Raw genomic sequence first — 17,338 nt, 5'->3', positions numbered from 1 at the left:
CCAGATCAGGAAATGTATTGTTTTCGATTGGGTCTGCTGCTGAGCCAGCTAGCTCAGCTACCTCATTTGATTTGATGATAATTTTCAGTCCACTGCAATTTTACTGTTTAATCTTGTAACCACAATATCTCAATGTCTTTGCAAAATGTGCGCACTGATGGCCAGACCATTCGTGAGCTCTTGAGTCCTTCACACCTGCCTATCTGATCTATTCATTTATTTATTGATTGTTTTATTGCGTAGACGAGACTCCCGGTCCTTTGAGCCACGCCACCCAAAATCCCCTGATTTATTCCTGGCCTAATGACGGAACAATTTACAATGACCAATTAACCTACCAACTGATATGTCTTTGGACTGTGGGAGGAGGTCTATGCAGTCACGGGGATTGATTACCTTGTCTCCATTTTTTGGTGCTTGGTTGTCTGGGTGATGTTGCCCATCATTTGGCGTTGTTTCTCCGGGCAACTTCTATCCTACTGCGATCACAGATGGTTGGCTTTCTTGGACTATATCATAGACTACCTGTACTCCCAAACTTTTAGCTGTGCAGGCTGTTTATGGAAATGTTGTTACCTCTCTCATCTTCCTCATGTTCTTTCCCTCTACCTCCCCAACTTTGCACTTAATTGCCTTGTCAGTTACCTTTTTTTCCAGAGTCCTATATGTTCTCTCAAACCTGTTATTTTATTTCAGTGATCTTGATATCTTTGTCAAAGTTCCATGTTCAGCTTTAGTACTGTGTGTGTGTGTGTATGTACCTCCTCCCTGATGGTTTTAGTAAGGAGCATGTCCTGGGTGATGGGGGTCCTAACTTTTACATGCTGCTTTTAAGAAGCAATGCCTTTTGAAGATGTCCTCAGTGCTGAGGAGGCTAATGCCCATGATGGAGCAGACTGAGTTGACAACCCTCTTCATCTCCTTCTAATCCTTTGCAGTATACTCCATCTGCCAAATTCTTACACATCGAGTGAACCCATTGATATCTCCTTTCAAGCTCTTTTTTATCCTTGTCATAACTTTGTATCATTAGCAAATTTGGCTATAATATGCTTCACCCAAGTCAATAATATAGATTATGAATGGTTGGAATTCCCACACTGATACATGTAGAAGCCTGCTAGTTACTGATTGCCAAGCTGAATTGACCCAATAATCCTCTGTCCATTACTGCACAATATATTGCTCCCAACCGCATATGTTCTAATCTTGTGCAGTAGTTCTTTTATATGGGTACCTTATTTGTACCTTATTGAATATTCTGAAATCCTACATATCCTCTATCTGTTGGTTACTCCATATTCATCCTGTTTATTTACATGCTCAAAGAATTCCAGTAAATTTGGAGAACCATGGTAGTATAGTGGTAAGCACAACGCTATCACAGCTTGGCGTGTCAGTTCAAAGTTCAATTCTGGCGCTGTCTGTAAGGAATTTGTATGCTCTCCCCGTGATCGTGTCGGTTTCCTCTGGGTGCTCTGGTTTCCTCCCACAGTCCAAAGACGTACCAGTTGGTAGTTTAATTGGTCATTGTAAATTGTCCTGTAATTGGGCTAGGGTTAAATAAGTAGGTTGTTGGGTGGTTCAGCTCGTTGGGCCGGAAGGGCCTGTTCCACACTGAATAAAATAATAAAAATGTCAAATATGATTTTTTTGTTTCATAAGACCTTGTTGACTCTGCCTCATTCCCTGATGATTTCATATAAACTTAAAAGCACTTGCTACCTCTGTTACTACTCTCTTCAGAGGGATTCTTCTCCTTGTTCCTTTACAAAATTTATCATTTCATGTTAAATATCCTTTGTGCAGATCAGGACTGGGATATTGTTCTTGCTTGGAGTAGATATAACATAGATGCAGGAATCGGAATCAGGTTTAACATCACTGGCATATGTCATGAAATGTGTTTACTAGCAGGAGTACATTACAACACATAATAACTAAATTACAGTAAGAAAGATTTTATATATGTGTATATACAAGTTAAATTAAATAGGTACTGCAAAAAGAGGAAGGAAAATAGTGAGGTAGTGTTCATGGGTTCAATGTCCATTCAGAAATCGGATGGCAGAGGGGGAGATGCTATTCCTGAATCATTGAGTGTGTGCCTTCAGGCTCTTTCACCTCCTCCCTGATGAGGGAGAAGAGGGCATGCCTTGGGTGTTGGGGGTCCTTCACGATGGATGCCACCTTTTTGAGACATTGCTGCTTGAAGATGTCCTGGATGCTGGTAAGGCAAGTGCTCATGATGGTGTTGATTGAGTTTGCCAGCTTTCTGCTGATTATTTCGATCTTGTGCACCCCCACATACCAGATGGTGATGAAGTCAGTTACAATGCTTTTCATGGTACGTTGTAGAAATTTGTGAGCATCTTCTGTGACATACCAAATCTCCTCTAACTCCTAATGAAATATAGTTGCTTTCGTGCCCCTTTTATAACTGGATTGATATTTTGGGCCCAGGGTAGATCATCAGAGATGTTGACACCCAGGAACTTGGAAAGCGTGAGCAATTTCACTGTTGATCCCTCAGTGAGGACTGGTGTGTGGACACAGGATGTTAGATCTGTAACTGTTAGGTCTGGGTTCACAGGGAATCAGTGTAAACACACACACACACACACACACACACACACACACAAAATGCTGGAGTAACTCAACACATCAGGCAGCATCTACGGAGAAAAATGAACAGATGACATTTTGGGCCGAGATCTGTCCTGATTCAGATTTATTGATTACATGTACATGAAATATACAGGGAAATGCCTTGTTTAAGTTACAACCAATAAAACCTAGGGATATGCTGCGGTCGGACTGCAAGTGAAACCACACGTCCCAGCATCATCAAGCATGCTCACACTGCTCGGTGGAAGAACGCAGAACACAACAAGCAACAAAACTACAGCAAAACAAGCCTCTTTCCTCCCTTGCACCCACCCATCCACACACATGGACAGCCCTCCAACTCCGCGACAGGACTCCAGCCTCCAGTCTCCAGGCTTCGGCTGTTGGGCTCCAACTTCCAGACATCCGATCGACCTCTGGGCTCCGATCTTTGATATTGAGCTCCGGCCAAGCTGACAATGGGACTCAAACTCTAGGCTTGAACTTCGGGTGCACCGATTGACCAACACTTGTGTCTCCTGCTTGCACAGACATCCAGTCCTGTGGCACACCAACCGGACTTCGTCACCCATCATCCAGTGATGAGTGGAGGCCTGGACTGTGGATGTTCTTCATCTCATCGTAATGAATGGTCTCAGCCTGAAATGGTGATTGTTAATTTTCCTCTATAGATGCTGCCTGACCTGCTGAGTTCCTCCAGAATTTTCAGCATCTGCTGTCTCTCTTGCATCATGGGATCAGTGTACCAACCAATCTTGCCTCAGCCAGTTATTTTTGGTGTGCTTGGGAAGATTGAGTTTGCATTGTCCACCCTTTCATTCCTCTCTTGATTTGCCAGGGAACTAGTGATTACTCTTGGATTGAAAAGACAGCTGTTTGCCCCCTCTTTGATTTCATTAGCGATTTACCCACCACACCTTTTTATCAACACACTACTTTTCCTTTTCTTCTTGGGACATTCCCCACATTTAAAAATGATTTATAAATGTAATTTCTTTTTGCAATTTGTTTGATGAGCAGTAGTTGCTGGCCCTGTAGTGCCCTTCACCAGTTTCAGTGCTGACCCCATGCACTTTCACAGCAGTCTGAAGAGTGGCCGTGCAATCTTAAATAAAACTCACCGTGGAAGCAGGTGTTGGGTAGTGCATTTCACCTGGGTGATGAGGCACACCTAATTTGATAAGTGCACTGGGGTCTGTTAAGGTCTACAGTGAACCCAGTTTCCCTATTGAGAGAAAAAACTATTTATGTAGAGAGACAATGTAGGACAAGGCCAATCTGGCCCATCGAGTCGTGCCGTCCAGCAACCAACCGATTTAGCGCTAACGTAATCACGGGACAATTTACAATGACTAATTAACCTACTGATCAGTATGTCTTTGGACTGTGGGAGGAAACCAGAGCACATGGAGGAAACTCACATGATTCACAGGGAGTATGTACAAACTCCTTTCAGATGGCGCCAAATTTGAACTCCAAGCTTCAGAACACCCCAAACTGTAATAGCGTCACACTAACTGCTGTGATACCGTGGTGCCCCACTTCTCTATAATGAGGAGCAAAGCTTAGTTCTGTTCTACGTCGATGCCTTGTATTATGGTCGCGAGGTCATGAGGACTTTCAGTGGGGTTGCTGGATGGATCACTTTGTAGTAGTTGCAAATTTCAATGTCATCAATCAGTGCTCAATCCTGCATCAATACAGGATTTATTAGGTACAATGTACAACTGCTCATTAATGCAAATATCTAATCAGCCAATCATGTGGCGGCAACTCAATGCGTAAAAACATGCAGACATGGTCGAGGTTCATTTGTCGTTCAGACCAAACATCAGAATGAGGAAAAAGTGCAATCTAAGTGACTTTGACTGTGGAATGATCGTTGCTGCTAGACAGAGTGGGTTGAGTATCTCAGAAACTGCTGATTTCCTGGGATTTCCATGCACAACAGTCTCCAGAGTTTACAGAGAATGGTGTGGGGGAAAAAAAACAAAAAAAATCCAGTGAGTGGCAGTTCTGTGGGCCAATACACCTTGTTAATGAGAGAGATCAGAAGAGAATGGCCAGACTGGTTCAAGCTGACAGGAAGGTGACAGTAACCGTGTGTTACAACAGTGGTGTGCAGAAGAGCATCTCTGAATACACAGCATGTCGAACCTTGAAGTGGATGGGCTACAGCAGCAGAAGACCACAAACACACACTCAGTCGCCACTTTCTTTGGTACAAGAGGTTCCTAATAAAATGGCCACTGAGTTTATCTACTCCAGAGAAGGCCAAGTATACCATTACTGATCTGCGGAAAGGATATTTGTGATTAAATGATAAATTTTATAAAGGAAGGTGGAGAATTAACCTTATCAAGAAGGTAATGGTAGAGGTAGCGAGTGGATTGGTTTAAAAAAGGTATTAAAGTCATAAAGCAACTTATGCAAAGTAGTGCTTCTGAAGGGATGGAGCAAAGGGTGGGGGTGGGAGCTTGACCACTAGCAAAGATCAAAGATGGCCTAATCAAAAACCCCTCTGCCCCCTCATTCTGTCTTCTCTCACCCGCCCCCCCCTTCCTTTGGGCAAGTGACATAAAAGCTTGACAATGCGTACCACCAGGCTTGAGGGAGCCATCGAGGTTCCGTTAACAACGAGCTTGGTACCACTTCAGAAAATGGTGAGCACTTTCGAACCCATGAAATATGAAGAGAGGTTGAGTGAGCTGGGGTTTTCTTCTTGGAGTAAAGGGGTATGAGAGGCGACTTGATAGAGGTGTACAAGATGATAAGCGGCGTTGAGGGAATGGACTGCCAGACAGTTTCTTTCCCCAAGTGGAAATGGCTCATACCAGGAGCATAATTTTAAAGTGATTGGAGGAAAGTATAGGGGGAATTCAGAGGTAGGTTTTTTACACATAGAATGGTAGGTGCATGGAACAAGCTACCAGCAGTGGTGGTAGAAGCAAATGTGTTACTGGAATTTGAGGAACTCTTAGGTAGATTCATGGATAATAGAAAAGTAGAGGGAAGAGAGATTGCTCTCAGAGTAGGTTAAAAGATCGACACAATATTCTTGGCCGAAGGGTCTGTATTGTGCTGTAGTGATCTATGTTTTAAGTGCTTTTTTGAGTGTGGGCTCTGCATAATGTAGGAAATGTGGCAGTCAACTTGTGCACAGAAAATCCCAGGAAAAGCAAGAATAATGGGCAGATAATTTAGTTGGTGATTTGGATTGGGGGATATGGCGACTCCTCTGAAATAGTGCTGTTTGAAGTTTATTACACTGTGATCTGCCAAGGTCCCGATTTAATTCTTCTCTCAAAATATGACACATAAGATCATTAAACACAAGGGCAGAAATAAGTCATTTGGCCCATTGAGTCTACTCCACCCTCTATCAAGGCTGATTTATTATCCCCCTCAACCCCGTTCTCCTGCCTTTTCCTCATAACCTTCGATGCCCTGACCAATCAAGAACCTACCGACCTCTGTTTTAAATATACCTAATGATCTGGCCACCACAGCCAGCTGTGGCAATGAATTCCACTGATTCACCACCCTCTGGCTAAAGAAATTCCTCCTCATCTCCGTTCTAAATGGACATCCCTCTATTCTGAGGCTATCCCCTCTGCTCCTAGACACTCCCACTTTAAGAAACATCCTCTACACATCCACTCTATCTAGGTCTTTCAATATTCAGTAGGTTTCCATGAGATCTCCCCTCATTCTTCTGAACTCTAGCGAGTACAGGCCCTGAGCTATCAATTGCTCAAATGATCAAACATCTGACAGGACAGGACAGTACTTGATTATTTCACGCTTAAATCCTTGGAGTGGGAATTGAACTCTATCTGCTCAGTCAAAGAGAGAACAATTCAAGGATAATTAATTTCCAACAAACAGTACAAAGTTTAAAATACTGAAAGACACTTTTGCTCTTGTTAGCTGGTCAACAAAAGAATAGGAGAAATTCCTGGAGGAGACTTATGTTTTCCATTGTGATGTCTCACACACTCTGAAACTGAGAGTAATAGTGTATTGATTAGTAGTGTAAGTTAAAACAGAAGGCTGTTGTACTAAACACACAAGGTTTTAAATTACAGTATGAGTCAATAATCTATTTATAACCTACTTTGCTTTAGTTTTGGGACTTTTGCCACTCGAGCAATCCAAGACAGCTTTGCTTGTGCAGCAGTCAGGGAGTGCTGCCAGTTTAGCACCTAATCAAAGATGACACCTATAAATCCCCATCTCAACTCTTCAAGTCATAAATCTTTTGGCTCTACATTGCAAAGTTTTTTTTTCTCCAGTGTCCTTGCAAATATCCATCTCAACCAATATAACTTTTACAAAGTATGACTTTCTGGACAAACGTGAAGTGTGATAGGGCTCCATCAGTTCCGTTGTCTTCCGGAAATGCATTGTGCGATTGTACATTCTATTCTGAGGTTGGGAAACATACAGGCTAATGATACTCGGGCAGGGAAAGTCACAACCAGGATAAAGTACTGGTGCAGTTCTGTGCGTAGTTGAAACAATTGTGCCTTCTGGATATCGAATGGTATTGCATTTTGTATTAGCAACAGAGGTAGCTTGGTATTGGGGGGGGGGGGGCGGCAAACAAATCATATCACACCTGCTGAATAGTAGTATTGATCCCGGGGGAAATTGGTTTTTGTTACAGTTGCACCATAAATAATAAATAGTAATAAAACCATAAATAGTAATATGTAAATTATGAAATAAGTCCAGGACCAGCCTATTGGCTCAGGGTGTCTGACCCTCTAAGGGAGGAGTTGTAAAGTTTGATGGCCACAGGCAGGAATGACTTCCTATGACGCTCTGTGCTGCATCTCGGTGGAATGAGTCTCTGGCTGAATGTACTCCTGTGCCCACCCAGTACATTATGTAGTGGATGGGAGACATTGACCAAGATGGCATGCAACTTAGACAGCATCCGCTTTTCAGACACCACCGTGAGAGAGTCCAGTTTCATTCCCACAACATCTGATGAAATAGGATCTTATTGCCCACTGTATCCATGCCAACCATGATGCCTATCCACATTTTGCATATCTGCTTATCATATTAATCCCATCTCTATCTATTCCTTTCCTATCCAAGTTCCTACCCAAATTAAGCATTATAATAGTGTTTTCCATCTCTAACAGCTTGTTCCAAACATTAACCATCCTCATTGTGGAAAAATATACTCCTGGGATTTCAATTAGATCTCTTCCCCCTCACCCTGAACATATGCCACTTTGTTCTCAAGTCCCTTTCCCTGGGAAAAGTATTCCAACTCTCTATCCTATCTCTGGTTGGCAAGGTAGTGCAGGTGAACCACAGCGATGTGTTGCGAGCTGCTTACAAATCTTCTAAATATAACTCTTCCGAGTTACCCCCACTGCAATCTACAGCCTGTAGTTTCCCATGAAACAATGTAGTTTTCAATCATCTTAATGAACTAACAATTTCACAATTTTCTGAAGGATTCGGTGGACTTAACTCTCAGGCATGCAGGTATAGCACCTTTAAGTGGATGAAGATACATCACCTTGACCTAAAGAGAGGGAGGAGGGGCGGACTCTAAATTGACTGAGACACAGAGGAATGAAACTCCCTTTACACAGTGTCTTGTTAGCAAATCTACAGTCGCTGGAGAACAAGATTGAGGATCTAAGGGCAAGGTTGTTGCATCAAAGGAAAAAGAGAAATTGTTGTGTTTTGTGTTTCACGGAGACATGGCTCATTCCAAACATACTGGATGCATTGGTAAGACAAGAAGTGTTCTTGATACACAGGATGGACTGAACTGCTGATTTGGATAAGGCGGTGAAAAGATGGGGGTGCACAGTATGTTTCATGATAAACCCTGTGTGCTCGAACATGGTGGTGACCATTGTACTTAACAAGAGAGTGTTCTGTGATCCTGACTGCAATTTACATACCACCAATAGCTAACACTAATGAGACACTTGAGATATTGAATGCTGCCATCACCAAGCAAGAAACAGTCTAGCCCTACGCACTTCGAATCATAGTCGGAGACTTTAATCAGGTTTATTTGAAGAAATCTCTGCTCAATTATCATCAGCATATAAACTGCAGCACCAGGGGTCCCAACACACTTGACCACTGCTATACTATGATAAGGAATGCCTACCATTCCATGCTCAGACTGCATTTCGGGAGATCTGATCACTTGGCTACCCTTGTCCTACCTGCATACAGGCAGAGGCTAAAGAGCAAAGCTCCAGAGATTAGGACGACAAAGAGGTGGTCATGGGAGGCAGAGGAGTGGCTATGGATTGCTTCAGGTTGGTAGACTGGGCCACGTTCAAGGACTCCTCTGTAGATCTGAAGAAAGACACCATAGTTGTAACACTTATAAAACAGTTGTAGACGAGTGTGTCCCCACAAAAGCATTCAGAGTCTTCCCCACTCAGAAGCCTTGGATGAACCATGAGATCCGCAATCTGCTGAGAGCCAGATGAGTGGCATTCTGTTCTGGCAACCAAGTAAGATTCAAGAGGTCCAGGTATGGTCCCAGAAAGCCATCTCATGGGCGAAGTGGCAATTCTGGACCAAATCTGAATCACTGGCGGATGCTTGACTGTTGTGGCAGGGCTTGAATGCTATGACTTCTTGCAAAGTGAAACCAAATGACATGGGTAACAACAAGGCATCACTCTCAGATATGCTCAATACCTTCTATACTCACTTTGACCGTCAAAACATGAAGGAACTTTCACGGACTTCCACAGCCCCCAGTGACATTGTGATTTCAGTCTGATGTGAGAGTATCCTTCAGGACGGTGAACATACGGACAGCTTCTGGCCCAGATGGAGTACCCGGCCGAGTACTAAAATCCTGTGTCGATCAGCTGGCTGGTGTGTTCACTGATATCTTTAACTTCTCACTTCAGCAGTTTGAGTTATTACCCCTCAACCATCTGGCTCTTGAACTAACAGGGATAACTTCATTCAACTTCACTTGCCCCACCACTGAACTGTTCCGGTACTCACAGACATACTTTCAAGGACTCTTCATCTCATGTTCTTGATATTTATTGCTTATTTATCTATTATTAGTTTTACTTCGGTATTTGCACAGCGTGTTCCCTTTTGTGCAGTGGTTGTCCGTCTGTGCTGTTGGGTGCAGTCTTTCATTGATTCTATTGTGTTTCTTGAGTATGCCTGTAAGAAAACGAATCTCAGGGTTGTATATATGACATATATGCAATTTGATAATAAATTTACTTTGAAATTTCAATTCTGCACCTCTTAATTTTGTAAACCTCTAAGGTCACTCTTCAGCCCTTTACACTGAAACTATCCATTATCTCCTTGATAACGTCACCCCTTCATTTAATGCAACTTCATGGAGAGTCTCATCTACTTTCTCTCCACTGGTGCCTCATCCTTCCTGTAGTGTGCCATCCAGGAAGGTACACTATACTCCAAGTGTAGTTTAATGAATGTTGCAGTTGTATGCAACATGATCTTCTGACGCTTCTGCGAAATGCCCTGTCCTAGTAAGCATAACAAATAGCTTTTCGACAACGCTATCCACCAGGGAATTGTGGATTAGTATACTCTGAAGTCAGTCTGTAGGTGAGGTTCTGGCATTTACTCTTTATGTACTAAGAGAAGTTGCCCTTCCAAATGTGCTACCTCAAACAAAGAAGAACATTTCCCTGTAACGCACACAGAATGCTGGAGGAACTCAGCAGGCCAGCAGCGTTTCTGCCTGATTTACCGTAATCTTAGTGCTTGTTTCCCTTGGCATTCAGGGAAAGATCCTGTATGACCCTAAAGATTTTCCACCCTAATACATGCCAGTACATTCAGCGGCCACCTGTACCTCCTGTACATAATAAAGTGGCCACTGAGTGTATGTTCATGGTCTTCTGCTGCTGTAGCCCATCCACTTCAGCGTTCAACGTGTTGTGCATTCAGAGATGGTCTTCTGTGCACCACTGCTGCAAGGTTAGTTGGGTTACTGTTGCCTTCCTGTCAGTTTGAAACAGTCTGGCCATTCTGCTCTGACCTTTCTCATTAACAAGACGTTTTTGCCTGGAGAACCAATTGCTGCTGACTGGATGTTTTCTCATTTTTGTACTCTTCTCTGTAAACTCTAGAGACTGTTGTATGTGAAAATCCCAGGGGATCAACAGTTTCTGAGATACTCAAACCACCTTGTCTGGCACCAACAATCATTCCACAGTCAAAGTCACTTAGATCATATTTTTTCCTCGTTCTCTTGATTGTTCTGAATAACAATTGAACCTCTTGACCGTGTCTTCATGCTTTTATGCATTGAGTTGCTGCCATGTGATTGGCTGATTAGATGTTTGTATTAACATACAGGTGTACCAAATAAAATGGCCACTGCGTATGTTTCTAATACTTCCTCTACCCTGATTATGACTTTCCTCAGAATATCAGCTACTTAACTCTCCAATCTTCGCATCCTTGTCCCTGAGGAATAATGGTGAGAAGTATTTAAGATATTGGTCATACCACCTGGCTCTGTAGAGTATCCCCCTTGTGGACCTATTCCTTCCTTAGCTACCCTTCTCCTTCTAATACACATGAAAGGTTTACCTATTCTCCTTTCTCCTACTTGCCAAAGTCATTTCATGACCACTTTTTGTCTACAACATGCCATAATTGTTTATTATAAACTAAAAGAACTGAAATCGTCTAAGAAACATGGTGTATTCTACTACCGGTTTTTACAGGTTATGAGCCCCAAGTTTGCATTGAAACCCAGTGTTGTGGGCATACATATCCAGGATCCAAATTTGCTTTTTTTTTTGCTGCAGCAACACTGTACATTACAGACATAAATTACATCATAAATTAGCATAATTTAGCCATAATTTATTGACAATATAAACAAAATAGATTTCAAATAGTTACTACCCCTCAACCATCAGGCTCTTGAATAAAAGGTGATAACTACACTCAATTGCTCCATCATTGAAATGTTCCTAAAACCAGTGATCTCACTTTAATTATCTTGTGTTCTCATTATTTATTGCCATTTATTTATATTTGCATTTGCATCGTTTGTTGTCTTCTGCACTCTGATTCATCTTTCATTGATCCTGTTATAGTCACTATTCTATAGATTTGCTGAGTATGCCCACAGGAAACTGAATGTCAGGGTTGTATGTGATGACACATATACATTTTGTTAATAACATTTACTGTGCACTTTGAACTTTGAATATTAGTGCAGCTTAAGGGAAGTTGAGTTCAAGGTAGAACTAAAATATTAAAGTCTGCTCAAGGACCTGATGGCAGTGAGGAAGAAGCTGTTATTGAACCCTGAAGCATGGATCTTCAGGCTTCCCTACCTTTTGCCTGATGGCAACAAGAAGAGGGAGCAGCTTGAATGGGGGGTGTTCCTAATGATGGCTGCTTTCCTGGCATACTGCCTGTTGTAGATCAACCTGACCAAAGGTAAATGCAAGTCTAATCCTGATTATTTCAGAGTAAGTTCATAGACACGTGGGTGATAGAAAAATGAAGGGCTACATAGGAGGGAAGGGTTATATTAAAAGGTTAAATTTTGGCACAACGTTGTGGGCTGAAGGCCTATGCTGTGCTGTTGTGTCCTATGTAAGTTTTAACCATTGACACTCTTTATCTTCCTCACAGCCTGTCCCAATAGATGACAATTTTTGCGGCTTGGACATTAATGCTCCATTAGGCGGCTCCACCCTCTTGCAGGGTATTCCCCTCTTCTCCGAGGACCGGGACAGGATGAGCTCAGTGATCTCGTATGTTTACAACAACCACTCACTGGTGTTTGTGGGCACGAAAAGTGGCAAGCTGAAAAAGGTAGGAAAACCTGCTTTTCTGTTCCACTCTCCCCCCAGTCCCTTGGTTGTTGATGCCTGAGCTGGTATTTGGTGTTGAAACCCCGAAGTTGTAAGTTTTGCTATGTTTTGTTGCTCTGCACCTCTCTTCCTGGCATGGTGTTTTTCTATCGGTCTATGGAATTGTTTAGAATTTACTGCAAACATATTGGTGCCTGACTGCAGAATGGACATTACTTACTTGATATTGAAATGGAGATAACTAATATTGAAGCATCTTCAGATGTTTAAATTCATGCAATTTGGTGGCTGTGTATTGCTGTTAGGGTGCTGGTAATTAAGGAGTTAGGGATAGGAAATTGGTGCATCCACTTCTCTTTTATCAAAGAGGCAATCAAGCCTGTCAGCAGAGCTGTAACATTAATTCCTCGAGTGGATTTACTGAGCTGTATCAACTTGAGAACTTTTATGAATCAAATAACACAATTTGTAGGCATTTTGGCGTCTTAACTGCTGTGGTTTGAGTCTATGAGCACATGCTTGAGATGTATCGTAACTTGGTACAGAGAGCCAATGACTATTGAATGTATAATCCTCGGAGTGCTGGCACTTTGAGTGTTAACACAAAATGCTCTGAGTGTTATCTTTGTAGCCTGCCCTCGTGCTACAGAAATGCTAATTCCAATTATCATTTGTCATGATACTGTGAAATTTGTGTGAAATGGTAATTTATGGGTTTTAATCCAACATTATATCTTATGCAAGACATATATGGTCTCCGATTCACATCTGTCCTTAATGAGCAGGTAACCTAGTTTTCAAAGACGCCTTCATATGCAAATAACTGTCCCTTGGTCTTAATAGTTTGTTTTTTATAAAGGATCATCAGTTGTTAATTTTGGGCTTTGGAGTGTAGATTTTTGCACACTACTGTCCCAAAGAGACACTGGGTTGCGTCGAGGAAGAGAGAGTTTAATAGAAGCGAGCAGGGCCAATCTGTACTTTGTGTGCCACAGTTCCTGAGGAGACATTAGATTGCACATAAGTAGGCACTTGGCAAGGACCAATGCAAAGACGTTAGGTTTATGCAGAGTGGCCATTTTGGGAGCAGCCATTGTGTGAGTGGGCCAGTGTTAGAGTGGGGAGTTGAGGATTTGGCTCATCAGGGTTTTGACGAGGAGAGGCGTAGGCCCCAGGTAATTTTTTTTCTCATTATTTATTCTCTATTTCTTTCTTATTGCACATTTAGAGCAGTAGAGATGCCAGACAGCATAACAGAATGGTCCTGTTGTGGGAAGGCGGGGAAACCTGCAGTGTCCCTGATGTCTACAACTGCAAGAAGGCATCGAGCTGCAGTTTCTAACAGACCTGCATGAGTTGCAGCTAGAACTGAGTGAACTCTGGGTCATTCGGGAGGCTGAGGGGTTGATAGACAGGACATACAGGGTGGTAGTTGCACCCAAGGTGCAGGACATGGGTAACTGAGTGACCATCGGGAGGGGCAAAGGGGATAGGCAGCCAAAGCAGAGTGTCCCTGAGGTCATTCCCCTCAACAATAGGCGTATCGCTTTGGATACTTTTGGGGGGTATGACCTAGCAGAGGAAAACCATCACAGTTGGGTCTCTGGCACTGAGTCTGGCTCGGTGGCTCAGAAGAGAAGTGGAAAGAAGAGACGAGCTGTAGTGATAGGAGATTTGTTGGTTAGGAGAACAGAAAGGATGTCCTGTGGACAAGAATGGGATTCCCGGATGGTTTGTTGCCTCCTGGGTGCCAGGGTCAGGGATATCTCAGATCGAGTGAGCAGCAGGGGTCGTGGTCCACATTAGCACCATTGACATGAGTAGGAAGGGTGACAAAGTCCTGCAAAGTGACTTCAGGGGGTTAGGTGCTAAGTTAAAGGACAGGACCTCTAGGGTTGTGATCTCAGGAATGCTACTCATTCCATGTGCAAGTGAGACCAGAAATAGGAAAATCATACAGTTTAACATGTGGCAAAGGAGTTGGTGTAGGAGGGAGGAATTCAGATTTTTGGATCATTGGGCTGTCTTCTGGGGAAGGTGGGACCTATATAGAAGGGACAGTTTGCACCTAAATTGGAGGAACAAATATCCTAGTGGGAAGGGTGGCTAGTGCAGTGCTGGGGGGGGGGCGTAGTTAAAGTAGAGTTTCAAGGATATGGGAACCAGAGCACCAGAATTAATTGTGAAGTGGTTCTGGAGAAAGATGTTGTTAAGCCTACATTCGAAGTCAGGAATCAACAGGTTTAGCATGGTGGGACTAATGTTCTGAGCTGTGTCTATTTCAATGCAATGATCTTAGGACATGGATCAGCACATGGAATTATGACATTGTAGCCATTATTGAGATTTGGTTGCAGGAGGCAGGGCTGGCAGCTTATTGTTCTGGGTTCTGTTTTAGACATGGTAGAGTGGGAGGGATTAAAGAGGGAGGGGTGGCATTACTAGTCAGGAAAAATGTCACTGCAGTGCTCAATTAGGACAGATTAAGAGCTCCTTGAGTGAGGCTTTATGGATAGAATTGAGGAATAAGAAAGAGATGACCAGGTGAATTGGATTATGCTATAGACCACCTAACAGTTCACCAGATATAGAGGAGCAAATTTGTAGAGAGATCGCAGACTTTTGAAAGAAACGCAAGGTTATGATAGGTGATTTTAAATTTCCACTTATTGACTGGGACCCCCATACTGTAAAGGGGCTGCAGTTGGAAAGCGTGTACAATACTGGATCCCCTATTGTGTGATCGGGAATCTTTCGGAGGGTAGGCCTCAAAATCCCCGGCCTTGCCTGCTTTTGACGACCGAGAAGGAGGTCGAATCGTTTGGACAGAGATGGCACTCAGTACTCGGTGTCGGAGAGCTGATCAGAGCTCGAAGTTTTCCGATGACTCAGAGTCGGATTGTGGTCAGCATGGCAGGGAGAGTTTTTCTTCCTTCTCCTGTCTGCGTGAGATGTGGGACATTTGAGAAACTTTGAACTTTACTGTGCTCACAGACTTCTTCATCAAGTTATGGTATTGTGCACTGTTTGTAACTATATGTTATAATTATGTGGTTTTGTCAGTTTTTCCAGTCTTGGTTTGTCCTGTGTTTTGTGATATCACACCGAAGGAAATAATGTATCATTTCTTAATGCATGCATTACTAACTGACCATAAAAGAGGACTACGTGTCTTCATAATCATATTAGGGAATGAGACAGGGCAGGTGACAGAAGTTTGTGTAGGGGAACACTCTGCATCTAGTGATCATAATGCCATTAGTTGCAAGGTAATTATAGGAAAGGATAGGCCTGGTTCTGGGGTTGAGATTCTAAATTGGAGAAAAGTCAATTTTGATGCTATGAGAAAGGATCTGGCAAGTGTGGATTGGGACAGGCTGGTTTCTGGCAAAGTTGTACTTGGAAAGTGGGAAGCCTTTAAAAGTGAAATTTTGAGAGAATAGTATTTGTGTGTTTCTGTCACAATAAACTGCAAGGGTAACAGGTTTAGAGAACCTTGGTATTCTCTATATGTACCTGATTAGGACAAAGAAAGAGGTGCTGAGCAGATATTACAGGCAGGCAGGAACAACTGAGATACATATGGAGTATAAGAATTGCAAGAGAACCCTTACGAAGGAAGTCAGGAGGGCTAAAAGAAGGCATAAGGTTGCTCTAGCAGACAAGGTGAAGGAGAATTCTAAGGGATTCCACAGACATATTAGGAGCAAAGGGATAGCAGGGGACAAAGTTGGCCCTCTGGAAGATCAGGATGGTAATCTATGGGTGAAACTAAAAGAGATGGGGGAGGTTTTAGATAGACTTTTTGCATTTGTATTTACTCAGAAGATAGACACAGTCTATAGAAGTGAAGCAAAGCAGCAGCGATGCCATGGACCCTATACAGAGGAGGAGGTGTTTGTTGTCTTGAGGCAAATTAGAGTGAATAAATCCCCAGGAACTGACAAGGTGTTCCCTCAGACCCTGTAGGAGGCAAGTACAGAAATTGCAATAGCCATGGCTGAGATATTCAAGTCATCCTTAGTGACAGGTGAGGTATTGGAGGATTGATGTTGGCTAATGTTTTTTCTGTTTAAGAATGGCTCTAAGAATAAGCCAGGAAATTATAGGCTGGTGAGCCTGACCTCAACAGTGGGAAGATTATTGGAAGGTACTCTAAGGGACCAGATATATACATATTTGGATAGACAGAGACTGATTTGGGATAGTCAACATGGCTTTGTGCACTGTAAGTCGTGTCTAACCAATCTTATAGAGCTTTTTGAGGAAGTTACTAGCAAGGCCTTTGACAAGGTCCTGCATGGGAGGTTGGTCAAAAAAGTTCAGTCTCATGGTATACAAGATGAGGTAGTAAATTGGATTAAATATTAGCTTTGTGGAATGTTGCCTCTCTGACTAGTGGAATACTGCAGGGATCGGTACTGGGTCTTTACCCCAGCCCCTCATCTTTTTAATTTCCAGTCCTGCTGAAACGTCTCTGCCTGAAACGTCCACTGTACTCTTTTCCATAGATGCTGCCTGGCCTGCTAAGTTCCTCCAGCATTTTGTGTGTTGCTTGGATTTCCAGCATCTGCAGATTTTCTCTTGTTTAGTGCTGGGTCTTTTGTTGTTTGTCATCTGCATCAACAATCTGGTTGATAATGTGGTACATTGGATCAGCAAATGTGTGGATGACACCAAGATTAGGGGTGTAGTGGGCCCTGAGTAAGACAATTAAGCTTGCAGTGGGATCCAAATCAGCTGGAAAAATGGCAGATGGGATTTATTGAAGAGAAATGTGAGGTGTTGCACTTTGGAAGGACCAACAAGGATAGGACCAACACTGAGGAGAGCAGTAGAACAGAGGGATCTGGGAATACAGATCCGTAAAT

The 17,338-nt window shown here is 42.8% G+C and overlaps 1 protein-coding gene across 10 annotated transcripts in view; it reads left to right on the top strand.

Annotated features, from left to right (window-relative positions):
- Nucleotides 1-17,338, top strand: part of plxna4 (plexin A4) — an 811,940-nt gene that overhangs the window by 13,838 nt on the left and 780,764 nt on the right. For all 10 annotated transcript variants that reach the window (XR_011882949.1, XM_072241488.1, XM_072241485.1 and 7 more), the window contains exon 3: nucleotides 12,286-12,468. Coding sequence is in view for 9 of the 10 variants with exons in the window: in XM_072241488.1 (XP_072097589.1) it covers nucleotides 12,286-12,468 (183 nt within the window). In the remaining variant the exon portion in view is untranslated. The remainder of the gene's footprint in view (nucleotides 1-12,285; nucleotides 12,469-17,338) is intronic.

Source organism: Mobula birostris, chromosome 23 (genome assembly GCF_030028105.1).
Source record: "Mobula birostris isolate sMobBir1 chromosome 23, sMobBir1.hap1, whole genome shotgun sequence".
NCBI lineage: Eukaryota > Metazoa > Chordata > Chondrichthyes > Myliobatiformes > Myliobatidae > Mobula > Mobula birostris.
Note: the sequence above shows the minus strand (reverse complement) of the source record. Positions and strands in the feature narration are given on the sequence as shown.